The 18,165-nt window shown below is 38.8% G+C and overlaps 2 protein-coding genes across 3 annotated transcripts; one reads left to right on the top strand and one right to left on the bottom strand.

Moving 5' to 3' along the window:
- The first annotated feature begins 7,207 nt into the window (after window positions 1–7,207).
- Window positions 7,208–11,789, top strand: LOC131304501 (expansin-A4-like). Its single transcript, XM_058331750.1, has 3 exons — window positions 7,208–7,467; window positions 8,284–8,602; window positions 11,081–11,789. Exons 1-3 carry the CDS (start codon window positions 7,320–7,322, stop codon window positions 11,388–11,390), a joined length of 777 nt encoding a protein of 258 aa, XP_058187733.1. The 5' UTR covers window positions 7,208–7,319; the 3' UTR covers window positions 11,391–11,789.
- Window positions 11,790–13,387: 1,598 nt separating this feature from the next.
- On the bottom strand, window positions 13,388–17,158 carry LOC131302869 (factor of DNA methylation 3-like). 2 transcript variants are annotated; one of them, XM_058329669.1, is made up of 9 exons: window positions 16,910–17,152; window positions 15,780–15,857; window positions 15,342–15,664; window positions 15,157–15,240; window positions 14,969–15,052; window positions 14,835–14,860; window positions 14,489–14,759; window positions 14,102–14,356; window positions 13,388–13,870 (listed from the first exon to the last, which is right to left on the bottom strand). In XM_058329669.1, the coding sequence occupies exons 1-9, from the start codon at window positions 17,052–17,054 to the stop codon at window positions 13,613–13,615; spliced, it is 1,524 nt and encodes a 507-aa protein (XP_058185652.1). In that variant the 5' UTR covers window positions 17,055–17,152; the 3' UTR covers window positions 13,388–13,612. The 2 variants fall into 2 exon arrangements, with proteins under 2 accessions (XP_058185652.1, XP_058185645.1); XM_058329662.1 differs by having other exon boundaries at window positions 14,489–14,860; window positions 16,910–17,158.
- Window positions 17,159–18,165: the final 1,007 nt, after the last annotated feature.

The following is an 18,165-nucleotide window of genomic DNA, read 5'->3' as shown; positions in this document are numbered from 1 at the left end:
TACTTTCAATGCATTGGGCTCTTTCCCTTGTGGTTAATTGGTTCAATACATTTCTTTAAGTTTTGGATTTGCTGTGCAAATTTGGTGCTGTGGGGTCTTTTGCGGTACCTTAATCAACTACTTTCGAAAAGTTTTGCTCAAAATAAGAGGCCACCAACCTTAACTACCAATAACCAAAACATAAAGCCCTGATTAGTGGAAATGTTGTCCATATTAACTCTTTTACACTCAACGTCGGTCACGGATTGATGGGCACACCGTACACTTGTTTCAATAGCTATTTATTCATTGCACATGCACTCACTAGGGGTCGGTTAAGAGGTGAAAATTCAAGATCTGGTTAGACAAAACCTATGTTTGAGTTCCCGTACGCTCTTGTTGGATCTAAACGTGCTCTTAACATCATCCCCTTGTGATGTAACCTTAGTTTTAGCCCCGATACAAGCACGGTGAGATCTTCCATCAACAATAATGTGTTGTGACAGAAAAATAAACCATAAAAAAGGTGACGGCGTGTCATACTTGCACTTCCATTTAATATAACCAGAATTAACTAGACTCCGCTGTTAAAACGTACAGCAGAGGAAAATGTACTACGAATACGAACAGGGAGAAAGAACAAGAAGAGCCAAAAGCACAAATTTTGGTTTGACTAAAAGAGGAAAATGATTGAAGGGGGTTCCATTATTGGGAAGTGAGAGACAGGCTTTTTAATTGAATGCAATCATCAAGGCTAGACCCCAATACCTGACTCACATGCTCCCATAATCATATATATGATCATTCCCTATAGGTGGTACGTGGACCTATTACAATCACATGTCCAATTCCCTTTCATGTTTTACTGCAGTACTTTTTTACTTGAATTGGTTGCCATTTATTGGAGTAATTATCCCATCGCGGTGCCCTAAATTCTTTTTTATCACATACTCCTCCCGTTCCGATTTATTTGTTCAATTTCAAATTTTAACTTATTAAGAAAATCAAATTTAATCCATTGATTTGAAATTTTACGTAATCTGAGCCATTAATTTTGAAATTGGACGGTCAATTTGAACATGTATAAGTTAAAAAAGAGACAAACAAATCAAGACGGAGAGAGTATTTTAGTGGACTCTACACACTTAGGCAATGGAGAACACATAAATATGTAATCGACAACAATTTAGGGCGCGCACCACATGACAGTGACGCAAGAGCATTGAATAATTTTCCCATTTATTGGGCTTCTGCACTTTGTGTTGCACGGGAGGGCACATGGAGCTGGATAGTGTAAAATCACTTGTACCAAAATTCTTTTTATACCTCCATTTTCGTGTAATTTAGGATCTCATTCGAATGTATTAGGGAAATGATTTTGTCACTTTTTTTTTTGTTAACGTCACTCCTCTGCAAGTGTATTTTTGCACCAAAAATACACTTGCAGAGGAGTGGCGTTAACAAAAAAAGGGAGTGACAAAATCAACAGCCATGTATTTTTGTAAAAATACTTTTGTGTGACCTGGTTCCAAAAAGTTATACCATCACACAGTTTGAAAAGTAACACATTTTTTAACTAAAAATTTAAGGGAACTGATTTTCATACTCTCATTTCTTATATCCATACTTTCTTTTTTGTCTTCTAACAAAAAAAATACATACACTTTCAACATAAAAATAAAAAGGGGTGTGGATATAAAAAAAAAGGAGTGAAAATCAATTTTCAAAATGAATAGTGTAAAAAAAAAGAAAAAAAAGGAGTGAGTTTCTGTCAAATTTAAGATTGGCTTGATCATATTTGGAGTAAATTCGGAAGGAACCGGTTGCTTCTCTCCGGTTTGCATTTTTGTAGGCCCACCCAAGGTCCACAATAATGATTGGAACCGTTCATGTTGTAGATTTCGTCAAGAACTCCAACCACACCAAGGCCCACAATAATAATTGGAATCGTTCATATTGGAGATTTGGTCGAGAACTCCAACCACCTAATAAATTATGATGATCGAATACCAATTGATACTTGATTGGTATACATTTATATTTGAAAAGTATATCATTCACACTGGATTCCAATCCAGTTGTGTGTATTTGGTCAATATAAATGTGTACCGATCGACATGATTTCGATGAGATCTCACATTATAAACTGTTGTGCACTTAGAATGGGCCCACCAAAATGCAAACTGGACAAGGGCCAGAGAGAAGAAAACTGGAGAGGAGCCGGCTCCATTCGACATATATTTCAATCAACCCAATACGGAGTTGAACCCAAGTAGCTAAGAAATTGTTTTACGTAGTGCTAACGTGACTATCAGTTTATCGAGCAAAGTCCAAATCAAAATTAGAAGATAGGAAAACATTTTCAAAAGTTGTTAGCTTTTACTTCATTACGCCGATCAAGCGGCGTCTAGACGTTCATCTCGGCACGGACGGCTCAAATTGAAATTTAATGCATACAAATTTGAACCGTCCATTGCTTGGTCAAGATCCAAGCAGTTAATTTCCGAAATGAATGGCCAAATCGATCGCTCATCACCGCTGCCAAATACCTCCACTGGGCAGTATCTCCCAATCAGTTTTCTACATCAACGACTTTGCCTAACTTAATTTACAAGAAATTTCGCAGACAAAATTACCAAACTATAAGATGGGATTGCTATGCTTGTCGAATGTAAGCGACATTACTTTAAGTACTCCTTACTACAAAAGAAAACGTATTGAGTTGATTTTGCAATTATCTATGTATGAGCAGAGCACAATCAGAGCAAGGATTTATGGACACTCAAGTTCAATATCTGAAACTTCACACATTACATTAGAATGTGATTTTTGGGTCAGTAAATATTGTAATATAGTATATGGGTCGAATTTGTAAAAACCAGTAAAAAGTCTATTTTTATTCTAAGAAGTTTTACAACTCAGTGGATCAAACGACTCCACTTGCACATCCCATGAGCACTACTATAGATAGATACTGGAAAAATACATTGAGTATACTCGATGTAAGCTATAAAACTACCATAAGTATGGATTAGATCTATCGGTATATATATATGAGTTAGGTTCCGGTGAGGAATTCCTCATTTTATTAAAATGCGGGACTCCCCTTTCCGATTGAATTTCGATGATCCGAGCCGCTCAAAGTGATCAGAACGTGATTTTAAGGGTCCCCGTGAAAAATCAGCAAAAAAAATGACCGGGAAGGGCTTCATCCGAGCAGTTTTCATTGAACGGTTCAAAAAAAACTGCTCGGATGACGTCCTTCCCGGTTATTTTTTTTGCTGATTTCTCGCGGGGACCCTTAAAATTACGTTCTGCACACATTGAACGGTTCGGATTTTCAAAATTTGATCGGGAAATAAAAGTCCCTCATTTTAACAAAATGAGGGATCTCTCACTTGAAAATTTCTAATATATATATATATATATATACACAAATTATCAAGTGAGGGATCCCTCACTTTGTTAAAATGCGGGACTTTCATTTTCCGATCAAATTTTGAAAATCCGAACCGCTCAATGTGTGCAGAACGTGATTTTAAGGGTCCCCGCGAGAAATCAGCGAAAAAAATGACCGGGAAGGGCTTCATCGGAGCAGTTTTTTTTTTAACCGTTCAATGAAAACTGCTCGGATGAAGCCCTTCCCGGTCATTTTTTTGCTGATTTCTCGCGGGGACCCTTAAAATCACGTTCTGCTCACTTTGAGCGGCTCAGATCATCGAAATTCAATAGGGAAGGGGAGTCCCGCATTTTTTTAAAATGCGGGATCCCTCACCAGAACCCGACTGTATATATATATATATATATATATATATATATATATATATATATATATATATATATATTGTTTTGGTATCTCGAATGTTTCAATATTTACGACCTATTTGTTATGATGAACCCGAATATAACATAATTTCTGATGTGACACTGCGGTTCGCTTATATCAAGAGTTTGGCTGCACTCGCACTCCCGCATGTATATGCAAATTCGGGATACTGAATAATCTCCCTACACCAAGATAAAATTTACCCTCCCCCATGCATATCCATAATTTGTCCTCCTCTCTATCCGAACTCTATCTACAAAAATATCGTTATTGATTATGTAAATATCAGTCACCCAGGATACTGAATAATCTCCCTACACCAAGATAAAATTTACCCTCCCCGTGCATGTCCATAATTTGTCCTCCTCTCTATCCGAAATCTATTTAAAAAAATATCGTTATTCATTATGAAAATATCAGTCACCCTATTCATATCAAATTTATCAATCTATATCACCTTTTAAAAAATATCCAAAAACCCTTCATGACTAATCATGCTTCTATAGTACTCCCTCCGTCCCTTTTTAAGTGTCCTGCTTCGTAACTCCAACTTATTAAAAAGACATCATCATTACACATTTCACATCAACTTTTTCCTCCATTTTTCCTACTTACCCATCATCATTACACTTTTACTCACTAACTTTTCAAAATGAAATCTACATTTAGGGACAAAATAGACAATGCACCAAATTTTACCCCCCTAACTTTACAAAATGGACACTTATAAAGGGACAGTCCAAAATGGAATACTGGACACAAAAAAAGGGACGGAGGGAGTAGTAAAAATTTCACTTTTTATCATAACACCCTCCTATAGTATTTATATATATCCGTCTAGATTTTACTCCATCTCTTTCTTTTAAAATGTCCACTACAGTTTTGCATGTTATGTTTAATTGTCTAATATCTCTTAATGTATATTGCTAAAAATATGCAATATGAATATTCCTTGATGTATCTCAATTATTTCTACAAGACAGTGATTTTAAAAATATTAAGCATAATATACGTCGAGAAATATAACCATTGAAAATGGCACACAGAGCCGTACTGAACACTTGAAAAAAGGGACAAAAGGAGTAACCGTAACAAACATTCCTCGAAATTTTAACCGCTAACAAACGGCGAGGGAATTGGGGCTTCCAGAAGGAGCAGAGACAAATAATAACATCATCAAAATGTGAGCGAGGTGTTGAGAACCGGAATGGATGGGCCCCGGGTGCTCGTGCGGTTCAAGATGCGCACATGCCCGGTGGACCAGGCCTGGCCCATTTCGATTAAAAGGCCCGGGTAGCGTATGGATTAACACCGATTTTTACGGGATTAATTGGGTCCCGCCTCCACCCGGCCCATGCTGCGTTGCGTTGCGTTGCGTTGGATGCTTTCGTAGTTCCAATGCATCATCGTGCGTTTGATTGGTTGATTACCCCACAACGTTTAACAGCTTGGTCGCATAATCATTTTTATTATGACGAGTGCGGTCGTGCTCTCAATTCTCGCTCCGCATTTGCACACTTAATATGTGTTCTTGCAAATTTTAATAAATTAAACGTTTGTGTTCTGCTAACTGAAATAAGTGTTTATTTTTCAAGTAAGTACTTATTTTTTGAATTAAATGTGATGTATTGTGAGAAAATAACCTGCTTCGTATAACGGAAAATAAGTATTTAAAAAATAAAAATCTTAATGGAACGAACCTTAATGGGATATGATCTGAATTTCACGCTCGATCTCATACTCCCATTCACGCATGCACACGTGCATTGTGTGACTTAGCCCAAGAGTCCTACGACTCTCATCAGCGTATGCCAGAGGAATTCAGATCATATCCCATTAACGACCCATATGTGACTCTTTTTAGTCCTTTACCTGGTCCCCTTTAAGAGATCTTCAAACCGCAGCCGCTCGTTATGCAATAACTCGCAATTACTCAGTCATAGAGTTGAGTTTTGTTCACCTTCCATTTAAAAAGGTGAATATTACCTTCCTTTCTATTGGTTGAAATAGCATGGATCCCATCACAAAGTGATATCATGCTTACCAAAAAGTGTATTGCATGGTAAGCATGACATCACTTTGAGGTGTGATCCACACCATTTTAACTAATAAGAGGGAGGGTAATGTTCACCCTCTTTTAAAGAGGGTGAACAAAATTGCACTCCTTAGTCATATGGCTCCAAATGATTTATAGTATATGATTTTCACAGATATAAACGAGCCACATAAACGAAACGAAGCTTTACGTAAAAATTATTGTAATTAGAAATTGTACGGTACTCCCCTTTAGAGCGTGTCTAAAGGAGGTAAGAAATTTCTATACCGAAAAGAGATTTAGAAATCTATGTGACAAGTTGAAGAGTCATTTGTAACACATGCGCTCCATAAAACTCTTCAAACTTTAAGTTTTTTATTACTCTTTTTTACTTTAAAGGACCCACTTTGTCAAACAATTAGATACAAACTATCCAATCCTAAATAGTATATACTGTAATTGATGTGTGACAATTCAAAAACTCATTTCTCACTCTTAACTTAAAAGAGTAAGAGAGCCATCCACCACACAATGTGTGGCAACTTTAGAATGTCCGTTCTTTTTAACATGAAATGGCACTTCAACCATGTATGATTTGTTCTTGATTTTGCGATTTCCTTTGGAGATGCTCTTACAGAAATGGAAGAGAATCATCTTTATAATTTTCGGGGTTGTCTTGTAGCAGGATACACTCGCATATTTCTTGAGGTCACAACATAAGTAGAAAAAAGAGCAAAAACCAAAAAGTGTGAACAGAGATTTGCTCTCTCGCACAGTGGTTGACTTATCGGAGAGTCTATTTCCCACTGTTTCCCTTCAGAGGTAAAAAAGTTCACATGAGTAACGAACGAGACACCAAGTACGACAGTGTTTTGTGTGGTAGAAGGAAAAAAGTGAAAAAGCAGTTCGATAGTGGCCGGTTGGACCCTAAGTTACATAATGCGTATGTACGTGCAAGAGCGCTTGCATGAGCGTGAAAAATATCTTTTGAAAACTTCCAAAACAACTATAATTCGTGAACGTGAAGATTGAGAGCACGAATGCAAAGCAAGAATTGAGAGTGGAAACGAATCATTTGAAAGGATTACGTGACTAAGGGCGTGGAACCCTAACCAATTATGGGATACTTTCTTGGATAAAAGATCGTCGCCGCAAAACGTTTGTCACTCCTTATCTACCGACCACCTAACAAAAAAGTGAATGATAATATCCCTTGCACATAATTTTTCGTTACGTAAATGGTCGAGAGTTACGCGGGATAATTACTCGTGGACCCTACGCTAACCTCTGTCAAGCAGCAATATAATTGGAAGGTACGTCCTAATTAAGGTGTAATTACATCAATTGCCACTGAGAGCCCCTCCAGCCTCCTCCATAAGTAGAGCTTCACCTTCCCCCTCCTTTTCCCTCACCCCATCTCTCTCTCTCTCTCTCTCTCTCTCTCTCTCTCGGTGCCATTGTTTGTTGTACATAGAGAAAATGGGTGGCATTATTGTGGGCTGCATTGTGTCTCTTGTTTCGATTCTGCCTCTAATCGAAGCAAGAATCCCAGGGGTTTACACCGGCGGACAGTGGGGAAGCGCTCACGCCACCTTTTATGGCGGCAATGACGCCTCTGGTACAATGGGTATGCAATCTCTACTAAATTCTTCATCCAACAACTGTAATTTCTGGCCTTTTTCAAACACATTGTCTCAAGATCTATAATAATGTACGTAAGATGATTCAAACACTCAATTATCTTAAAACGTTACAAATTCTGCTGGCTAGTGTCATTAGTAGATTTTTTTCAGCAGTGCAATTTGGGGTATAATGTGAGACACTAAGAGGCTGTCTTTATCAAACGTTTTTGGTCTTTAGTGAGTTTTTTTCAACTTTAATATATATTTTTATAGTACTAATTTATTCTCTCTTTTTTTTTATCGGCAGTACTAATTTATTCTTCTTGTCGGAGTGAATGATTAATAAAAAAAATTTTACCCGAATCTAGTAAAAATTATAAAAAAGAACCAAAAAAGACTTTGTCAAAAGGACCAAAAAATTTAGGCCAAATGAGGCCTTCCTTACTCCCATTTTCTATGTCGTTCTTGTGCCCCCTATAAACTTTTGAAAAAGTCATTAAAAATAGATAAACTCATTGAAACTGAAAAATTAATCCATAAGCAGGGGCCCATACGCCATTGGCTCGTCTTAATTCCATCCATGCTCACACAATACTCCAACAAGGCTCTATCCCAACTTTTACGTTACGTTTTCGTTTTCAATTCTCGCCGTCGCTAATTTTATATAGTTGCACTAATTTTCAAAGACTTCTTCAAGTTTGTGCATGCGCTAGCTTATGTTCACGCAGTTTATGTGGCTTCACGTTTCAGCCCTACTAAATTGGACATAATCAAATACGGAGTACTACTACTAATCCATCTCTCTGTTTTTTCACAAACAGGAGGAGCATGTGGGTACGGCAACCTCTACAGCCAAGGCTATGGCGTCAACACGGCGGCCCTAAGCACGGCACTCTTCAACAACGGCCTCAGCTGCGGCGCCTGCTTCGAGATCAAGTGCGCCAACGACCCCACCTGGTGCCACTCCGGCAGCCCCTCGATCCTGGTCACCGCCACCAACTTCTGCCCTCCGAACTACGCCCTCCCCAACGACAACGGCGGCTGGTGCAACCCTCCTCGGACCCACTTCGACCTCGCCATGCCGATGTTTCTTAAAATTGCCGAGTACCGTGCCGGAATTGTGCCCGTTGCTTACCGCCGGTAAATTTCTTTTTCTCCTTGTCTTTAACTCACTCTGTCTCTTGCTCTGTTTTTTATGTGTAGGGTCTTTTGCTTTGTCGTGGGTCATGCTCTGTTTTGGTCCTTGTGTTGTGGACCAGATTTTAGTTGGGTATTTACTACGTTCTCAATTAACCGAAAGACCCATGATTTGTTCACTGTGTCCTTTTGGATCCAGAGGGTAGCTCGGTTGGTAAAGATCTTGACTTCGTGTCCATGAGTAGTCATTTCGAGCACCCCTCTGGGTCAATGGAGCTGTGTCTTGTCATTAACTTTGGTATTGCAAATTAGTTTCTCTCAAACCTAATCGAGCAAGCTTGATTACTCGTGTTAGAACATCTCCAACAGCTTAACCATTTTTCTAGCCATTTTGGCTAGGCTAGGAAAAGTGTGTTAGGTAGCCACTAATTTGTAGTTTACCCAACAGCCTCTCAACACCCCTAGGCATTTAGAATAAAGTAAGGACATCAAAGTAAACCACCTTTCCCTTTGTCGTTATCCCAGAAATCTTGAAACTCACTCATCGGAAACACAGAAATTCACTTACCGGAAACCACCTTTTAGAATAAGAAGAGAGAGAGTGAACGGCAACTCTTGAAACCCATCGATAGGAACCACATCTCTCTCTCTCAAACTGAAAAACCCACAAATCAAACCTCAAAATTGAAACAAAAAAATCAAACATCCGATGAAACCACAGAACTGAAAAAAAACATAGATCGCAAACCATAGAACTGAAAAACCCACAAATCAAACCCCCTGAAAACCCCAAAAAATAAAACCTCCGACGATGACGAGGTTGGGCTATTCACGGTTGAAAATGTCCTTTGGCGATGACGCTGGAACGGAGAGAGTGGTATTGCTGACCGACGATGACATTGCAGCAAGAATCGAAGCAAGCGAGCGCAAGAAGCTTGCCTCACCCAGCGAGGGACTGGAACCGAGGTTAAACTGGCGACCTCTCAAAAGAGGCTGCCGGGTCTGTGTTTTCCCCCCTTTTGTCGCCATTTTGTCGAATATTGTGTTTTGGCTAAGCTAGTGGAGATGCTCTTAATGATCTTTGCGCATTTAAGTGGGTTGTTGGTTGGAATTGCGGTCTTTCTGAAATTACCTAATTATTTCATCCTTTTTTATGTTAAGCGGTAGGAAAATTACGTCAAAGAATTACATATTGGTCATTTAGTTCAATCTTGAACTTTAAAGTCTAATTCGGAATTTGAACGTAAAAATTCTAAAAAAAAAATTGGATGATCAATCAGGCACTTGATTTCTAAAAGGCTAATAAAAAAATATTCCAAACAAAAAACATTTTGGATCATTTGCGTGAAAACTCCACATATATAAAACCCCAAACGGTGCACAACTTGTGATTCCCATAGTTGGGTTCGAAGAAATAAATTAAAAACGGGGGACACTTTTATAGAGACAAATTAATAATTATTTCATGCAAGCGACAAGATTTGACTCATTGACCTCTCAACTGAGAATGTGAAAGGGTGGCCCCCTAGTTGGTTTTACTTATTTCTTCACCTCCACTACTGTCTACTGCTTAGAGCATCTCCAATCCATACAAAATAGAGGATGGATGTAACACATTGAGGGGAGATTTTGTAATTTATTCCACTTTTTCTTCACTTTTTGTACTTTTTTGGGAGAATTTTTGAGGGACCCACCGTCCTTTTTAGAGTTTGGAGGAAATTTGTACTCCAAATTTACTTTTGGTCCTCCATTTTTAGAGGACCAAATTTACTTTTGGAGGACCAAACTCTAAAAAGGACGGTGGGTCCCTCAAAAATTCTCCCAAAAAATAGAAAAAGTGAAGAAAAAGTGGAATAAATTACAAAATCTCCCCTCAATGTGTTACATCAATCCTCTATTTTGTATGGATTGGAGATGCTCTTATGTGCAAGGGTAAATACCAGCACTTGGTAAAAATAGAGATTTGGGTTGCGAGGTGACTCTAGATTTTCTGTCCGCGCCGCCGCCCAGGATCTACAATGCACGTGGAGGATGCACCCCAAAGGGCACAAAGAAAAAAAGATATTTATACTTGAAACGTTGGACACGCTCCGTAGTAGGTGAAATCCCATTACATCTACTTTACTGCCCGTTTGCAAACCTATGATAGTTACAATTGACATGCCGGAAGAGATCATTTTGGGTTACGCTTTTGCAATAGTCACAATGCGCGAGTCAATATTTGTCTTGCTCGGCAAATGTAATTGCCCTGCTTTTAAAAAGTTCAACCATATGATGGTTGTTATTAAGAAATTGATTACACAGGGTAGAGCATTGAAACAGGAGTAAAGTTCTTGGTGGGACAAGGATATCCTTTTTCCACCAATGTCAAATTATTTCTGGTCCAACCTTAGCCAATCAGTTTCTGCCGTTCGGGAAGAAGAAAAAAAAAAAAAACAGTTGAACCAACCTAGCCCCTGACTTTGCCATTTATTTACGCAGGGTGCCATGCCGGAAGCAAGGCGGGATAAGGTTCACGATCAACGGTTTCCGCTACTTCAACCTTGTCCTGGTCACCAACGTCGCAGGAGCGGGTGACATCGTGAGGGTGAGCGTAAAAGGGTCCAGAACGGACTGGATGAGCATGAGCCGGAACTGGGGCCAGAACTGGCAGTCCAACGCGGTGTTGGTGGGCCAGGCCCTTTCTTTCCGGGTCACCGGAAGCGACAGACGGACCTCCACCTCGTGGAACATGGTCCCGGCCCATTGGCAGTTTGGTCAAACCTTCACTGGAAAGAACTTCCGAGTTTGAAAAATAAAAGGAGGAATATTTCACTGGATCTACCTTTTTAACTTTGTTCATTATTTTTACCCTTTCGGCGCCATTTTTCTTTTTAACTGTTAACTACTAGTAGTTTGGCTGTTGGGTATGTATTATGAGAGAAAGCCGACGCCTCCGCACAATCTCAGCCGTCCAAAACACTTTTGGACGGTCGAGAGATTGAGCGCCGTAAAACTTTTTCAGGGCTCCTCCGTGAGTAAGTTTTTCTCATGTATTATATATTGGGTATAATTGATATGGGAAAGTGAAAGAGCAGCAAAAAGATGAAATGTATGGAGCCGGAGTAATGTATGTTTGAGTGTGTACCATGTGTATATATATCTATGACTGTTTAATTATAATATCTACTTGTGTATCTATATTTCAGAATTTTGAGGGCTTGAAATAGATTTGGCCAATGGCATTTTGAAATTTGTAAAAATGGTTGAAATTGATTTGGAAGGACATTGATCCTGGTTCTCACCTGTTTGACTTTTTTTTATTGTATGGAATCGAACAAGGCTTAAGAAAGATTTGGGAGCAAATTTGAAACTCATGTTGTTTCGGTTGAGTTTTCTTTGTGGCATTTCGGCTGGCTCCTTGTCTTCTTTTAGGTTTGGTTCTCGGGTGGCGTTTTCGCTGGTGTGTCCTTGATCCGTTAAATCTTCGTAATCTTATTCAAAGATTTATGAAAGAAAATTTGCTGATAAAAAAAAAAAAAGAAAGACTGGTTAAATTTCAAAAAATTTCCACTAGGTTTTTTTTTTTTTTAATTTAGGTGGCCAGATCAGCTTACGCGAATCTCGACTAATCCTGGGTGCCGGAGTTCCAATCGAACATTTACTTATCATGCCTCTAATTCCCTACCAAAGTCTTCCAACCACAATTCAAAGGTGGGATTCTGGATTTTCCCAGGAGTAAAATTCAATCCATGGATCGTACTACTACTTACCAGGTCTTCTATTCACATTTCCACCTTTAAGTCCAAGTGGGACACATCTGAAGGAAGACCCAATGATCTTGTGTTGAATTGCAGTTTCCACATGCATTGGAGGGTGGGAGAGCTCAGCTAGCTATGTTCTTGTTCACATATTGAGATATTGAGATAGCAAGCTGTCTAATCTTCCTCTATTCTTCATCATTCTGTTTGGAAAAGGTCATTGGATTCCTACAGCCCCCATAAAGCAAAAACAAACAAGGCTTTGGATACCTAGACCCGATTTATTCCTTCGTTTCACTTTTACTTTGCTTGCTTGGCGTAGTTTTCTGATCAGCAAAGAAAATGTTATCCTAAAAGAAATAGGAATGAAGTCTTGCACCGAAATAGTGGCTTTACGTAGAAAGCGGCATCACGACGAGGGGAACCATGGTTGGCAAGACACCAACCTGATGTACAAGAACGTCCCATTTTCCAACCACGCCACACCCTCCTGCACCAATACCACCCTCAGCTACATGCCTAAAACCTCCCATTTTGCTTGACATAGTTTTACATCAGAAGGCTGCTGTATATATACAGAACAAGATTGAAGTTTAGACCGATAAAGAATTGAATATTTGAGGAAATTATTTTGAAAATCAGTAGCAAAGCCCACTGGGAAACACCCATCCTATGACACAATAGAGCGCGCACAGGAAAAAAGAAGGTCCACATGAAAACAGAAAGGCCTACAAAATTAGCAGCTGTAGCATGTTATACGCAAAGACCTGCTACTTAATCTGCTTCCCTGTATCAAATATGAATATGCACTGAAAGAGCAAGAGTAAATTTAGGATACTATGAAATTGTAGTCCTCAATTATGTTCTGATCATCAATACTTTCGTGTCTAGCTATAGAAAGGAGAGATTACTTAGTGCCCCGAGGGCACCATATGTGGGGATTCAAGCCCTACCACACCACACATTGATGTGGTAAATGAGCCTAGGACACCAAGTTGTGCCGAGGGGCAATAAATAATTTCCCCATAGTTAAAATCGGAAGGCAATATATATACAAGATCAGTGTTTGATCTCAAAAAGTTAGAAGTTCTTAGTACATCGTTTTGAATCAAAAACAAAACAGGGGGAAACACCCATCCTATGATTCCACAAAAGAGTGCAAAAAACAAGATGGGCAGAATCAAAATAGAAAGCTTTAGAGCTGCATGTTATTTACCTAGGTAATCTGCTACCAAACTTTCCTCCCCCCCAACAAAAGTAGAAGAAGACCACATCAAGAACGAGACTTTCTCCTCCGTTTATACAAATTCCTTCGTTTATACAAATTCAACTGTTTCAGCAGGTGAGATACTCCCTCCTTTACTGTTGCCTTCCTCTCCTCCTTAAAATTCCACAGTTCATGCACGGGGTAACGTCCACTAGGATTATAATCGTTCAATTCAATCAAGGCTATTGTTACAGCCTCATAGACTTCATTGCCAAGTTGTTCCTTCAAGGTTTTCAATTTCTCATCCTTCTCGTTGATCACTTCCTGAACAGTAGTAACATAGGATATAAACCGTACAATAATAGAAAGCTAAAAAGGCATAGCATTTTCTATTTCTAACACATGGTCATCATTTCATTGTGAAACTAAAATACTATTGATGTCTGAGACTACCCAATCACGTTCAAATGCTAATAAACATAAAACAAAACAAAAAATTTGCATAGGCAAGGTAAACGACAGAATCTAGCAAATTCATAGTAATGCAAAGAATACCTTATGATCTCCTTCCATGCAGATGACCTTAAAAGGATGCCAGCTTGGATCCCTTAGATAACTCTCCCACAACGAGCACAACTCTATGGCTTGTTCATCTGTTGTTTCATCTTCATCATATTTTCTCTTGGTTGTCACTTCGCCATCAGTTGCTGCTTCATCCACGTACCTTCTCTTCGTTGCAGTTTGGAAGGGCTTACTATCAAGCTCTCCCATTTTCTTGACACTAATGTAAGCATGGCTATCCAAGAAACCCTAGAGTGGAAGACCATTAGATATCCACTGGACATTCAAGGACTTGTGTTGCAACTTCCAAGTGAATATCTTCTTGACGTCTTCATTAAAAATAGCGATAAAGGATAGAAATGAGAAAATAATATTGCTTACGTTGATTAACTCTTTGCGGGCTTCTTGCAACTCATCATTGCTCTTCAGCTCCTTAGCTGTAAGAATGCTAATGAGCGATTCCAGATGTTCAATATGTTTGTCCTTTTCTTTCATATCTTGGTGAATCGCATTGGTCTCGTTCTTAAGTTCCACCGCACCATCCATCTTGTTCTCGAGCCCCACTTGCCCATCCTCATCGAATTCTCTTATGACTTTTAGTGCCAACTTCAGTGCCTTCTTGGACTTAAGTTTTTTCTGCAGTTCAGCAACCCTTCTATTGAGATTTCCCTTTTCCTTCCGCCATAGTGCCTTCTTGGAATCAAGTTTCTGGTGCAGTTCAGCAAACCTTCTATGGAGCTTTTCCTCTCCTATCTGCCATAGAAAGTCACAGTACATTGCGAAATAGTCAACTTAGTATAATTAAGTAACATAATTGTCTTTTTACTTGCATAATTAACAATGTAGAACAGGGCATATTACCTCTCGTTCTCCTGCCAACCTTAAAGCATTTTCAAGTTTCTTCTGCAATTCAAAAATCATACTACAGAGCTCTTCTTCCCCTCTCTGCCATAGAATCTCATAACATATCATGCAATAGTTTAATTTTTTGAGTTCAACTACAAAATTGGCATTTTACTTGCGCAATCAATGATAAACTGTCAAAATACCTTCTGTTTTCCGGCCAAAGTTGAAGCATTTTGAAGATTCTTCTGCAGTTCAACTATCCTACTACGGAGCTTTTCGTTTTCTATCTACCGTAGGAACTCATAGTAAATCATGCAATAACAAAATTAGTACGAATCAACGACATAATTGTCACTCTACTAAAAAATTAAAAAATGGGGCACACTACCTTTCGGTCTTCTGCCAGCCTTAAAGCTTTTTCAGCTGCTTTCTTCTCAGTGTTGATCTTCCTCCTCTCCTCCTCCAACTCTTTTTCATGATTCTTAATATCCTTGTCGATCTCCCTTGCCTCCTCAATGTTTCTTCTCTTCTCCTCCAACTCTTTTTCACGGTTCTTAAGATCCATGTAGATCTTCCTTCTCTCCTCCTCCAACTCCTTTTGAAGATTCTTAATTTCCATGTCACGAGCTTCTAAATGCTTTGCTATCTTTTCATGCTCATTCAAGATTTCTTCCAGCTCACTCACAGTATTGTTTGTCATCTTCCTCACGTCTAGTTCAAATTAAATTCCGCCAAACAAAACCAGAACAAAACAACACCCATTATGAACATTATGTTTAACACAAATCCAGAAGAATGAAATTTCAAATAAATTACTATCACGCACTGTGGATAGTGTGAGGGTATTTCCCAGAGAAGGGCTCTTTCGCAACTATTCCCTCCTCAGTAGTATCCATTGGAGATTCTGAAAAATGACAACATCACAATAAAAGATACTATGAACGGCTATTTCAAAACATTAAAAATTCATAGCAATGAAACAATGAACATAATTTGTCACGCGGATCAAACTGATTATCAAACTCTAGGTCATAAACTACAATTTTTTTTCCCTTTCAACCATATTATTTTTACTGAAACCGTGCATGACATGTTCAGCGAGTCACCGACGAATTCAGGGAAAAATATTAAAGAGGGAATGTTGGAAAAACAAACCATTTTTCAACCACACCTGTAATGCATAGAGAAATAGAGATATACCTCTCTCCGGGAAAGGAAACAAACAAAGACCAAAAGTATGCTAATATTTTTTTTTTTCAAGTGTCCGGGCCTGCTTACGGGGCAACTCGAGTACTCTTAGGCACCTATCCCACGGTCTGCTACCGGAGGTCAATTAAGGTCCGAGCAAAGCCCGTTTCAACTGGCTCCAAAGGGGTGATACTTGATAGCACCCAGGTGGGGAAAGTGAGACCTGAGGAGGGAGTGAGCCTCTGACCTTTACTATCTGGCCATGCATGGGTCAAGAGTAAGCTAATAGCTCCTATTATACTTGTTTGTCTCTCTGTTTGGTGTGTTAATGTCATTCATGGCGTTGGACAAGACTCAAGAGGAGTTCTTGCAGAGACAATTCCTTCTTTCGGGGAATAGAAAAACGGAAAAAAAAGAAGAAGAAGAAGAAGAAGAAGAAAATAAGCCTCTTTGGATGGAGGGATTTCACTAGAAAAAGAAAGAAAAACAAAACAGTTAGATGGAGGGATTTCATAAAAAAAGAAAAATAAATGTTTATAGTTTCTAGCGAATCACTCATTTGGATTGAGTATTACAATTGAGTATTACAGGGAGAAATGAAAAGAGAAGATTTTTTGATCGACTCTCCCCTCACAATCTCACAAAGAAAATGGTGAGAAAAGACTCCCATTCTTTATTATCTCACACTTTCTCACCAAATAAACCACACTGTGGACCATGCATGGTAGAAGAAGCAATTAAAATACAAATTGGAGGGTGAGATCTCACCTCGATCAAGAAGATATGCTGTAGGTTTGGTCCAACGACAATATGCCTTCCATCTATTACTCTGGTGCACAAAACCTCTCACTTCTCCTCCGTAAGAACTCTCTCCCTCTCTCTCTTTCTCTTTCAGAAGATCATCTGAAACCATGTCGCTGATCACTTCCCTCTGTCTCTCTCTCCTCCTCCTCTTTACCGTCCTTGCACAGAGCGGGTATGAAAAGACTACTACATGTGGGGGTGTGGGACTGTGTGGAAGCAGAGTACCGAGGGTCGCAGTAATTAGTACAGTACTAGTAATAAGTTGCAGAGCTTTCTTCCACGCTTGCATTCTTCAAAGTACACGAGTATTACTTACCAAAAAAAAAAAAAAGTACACGAGTAAACACTCTTAGTTCAAGAAAACACTCTTAGTTCTGCTTCCAATCATTACTTATTTTTATTTTCAATTATTATTTTCATTTCTCTCTATCTCTCTAATCATTACCTCTACTTTTAATCATTATTCTTATTTCTTTCCCCACTCATAATCCTACAGAATTTCTCAAATTTTTTTTAAAAACTGATCCAAACGTAATAGAGTGAGTAAAAACATGGAGAAATGATTGATGAGGCTTCTTTGAAATTTGAGCCCAAAGCAGGGGTGTTTAAAAAACCGTTCGAACCATTAAACCGTTTTGATCCGAACTGAATCGTCTTATTTGGTCTGGTTTTGCGGTCCATTGGCTAGGTTATGGTTTAAAAAAAATTTAGAATAGTTTATTTTGGTTTGATTACTGGTTTTCAATTAAAGATTCATAGTTAAAACCGAACCAAACCATTTTGGAACTAGCATATATCAGTCCACTTCTTATAAGGGCGCCCTTACCGTATTACGGTAAGGGCGTTCCCTATTCTCTCATTTTCCGACCAAATTTCGATGATCCAAGCCGCCCAATGTGTTTAGAGCTTGATTTTAAGTGTACTCGCGAGAAATCAGCAAAAAAAAATAGGGAAGGACTTGATTTGAGCAATTTTTATTTGAAACATTCGATAAAATACAAACAAAAACTGCTCGGATCAAGCCATTTCTGATCGTTTTTTTTGCTGATTTTTTGCGAGTACCCTTAAAATCACGTTCTGAACACATTGAGCGGCTCAAATCATCACAAATTAGTGAGGAAAAGGGCTTCTTTACCGTAATACAGTAAGGGCACCCTTACAGGAAGATTTGTGTGTGTGTGTATATATATATATATATATATATATATATATATATATAT

The sequence above is a fragment of the Rhododendron vialii genome, chromosome 1a (genome assembly GCF_030253575.1).
Source record: "Rhododendron vialii isolate Sample 1 chromosome 1a, ASM3025357v1".
NCBI classification, from domain to species: domain Eukaryota; kingdom Viridiplantae; phylum Streptophyta; class Magnoliopsida; order Ericales; family Ericaceae; genus Rhododendron; species Rhododendron vialii.
Note: the sequence above shows the minus strand (reverse complement) of the source record. Positions and strands in the feature narration are given on the sequence as shown.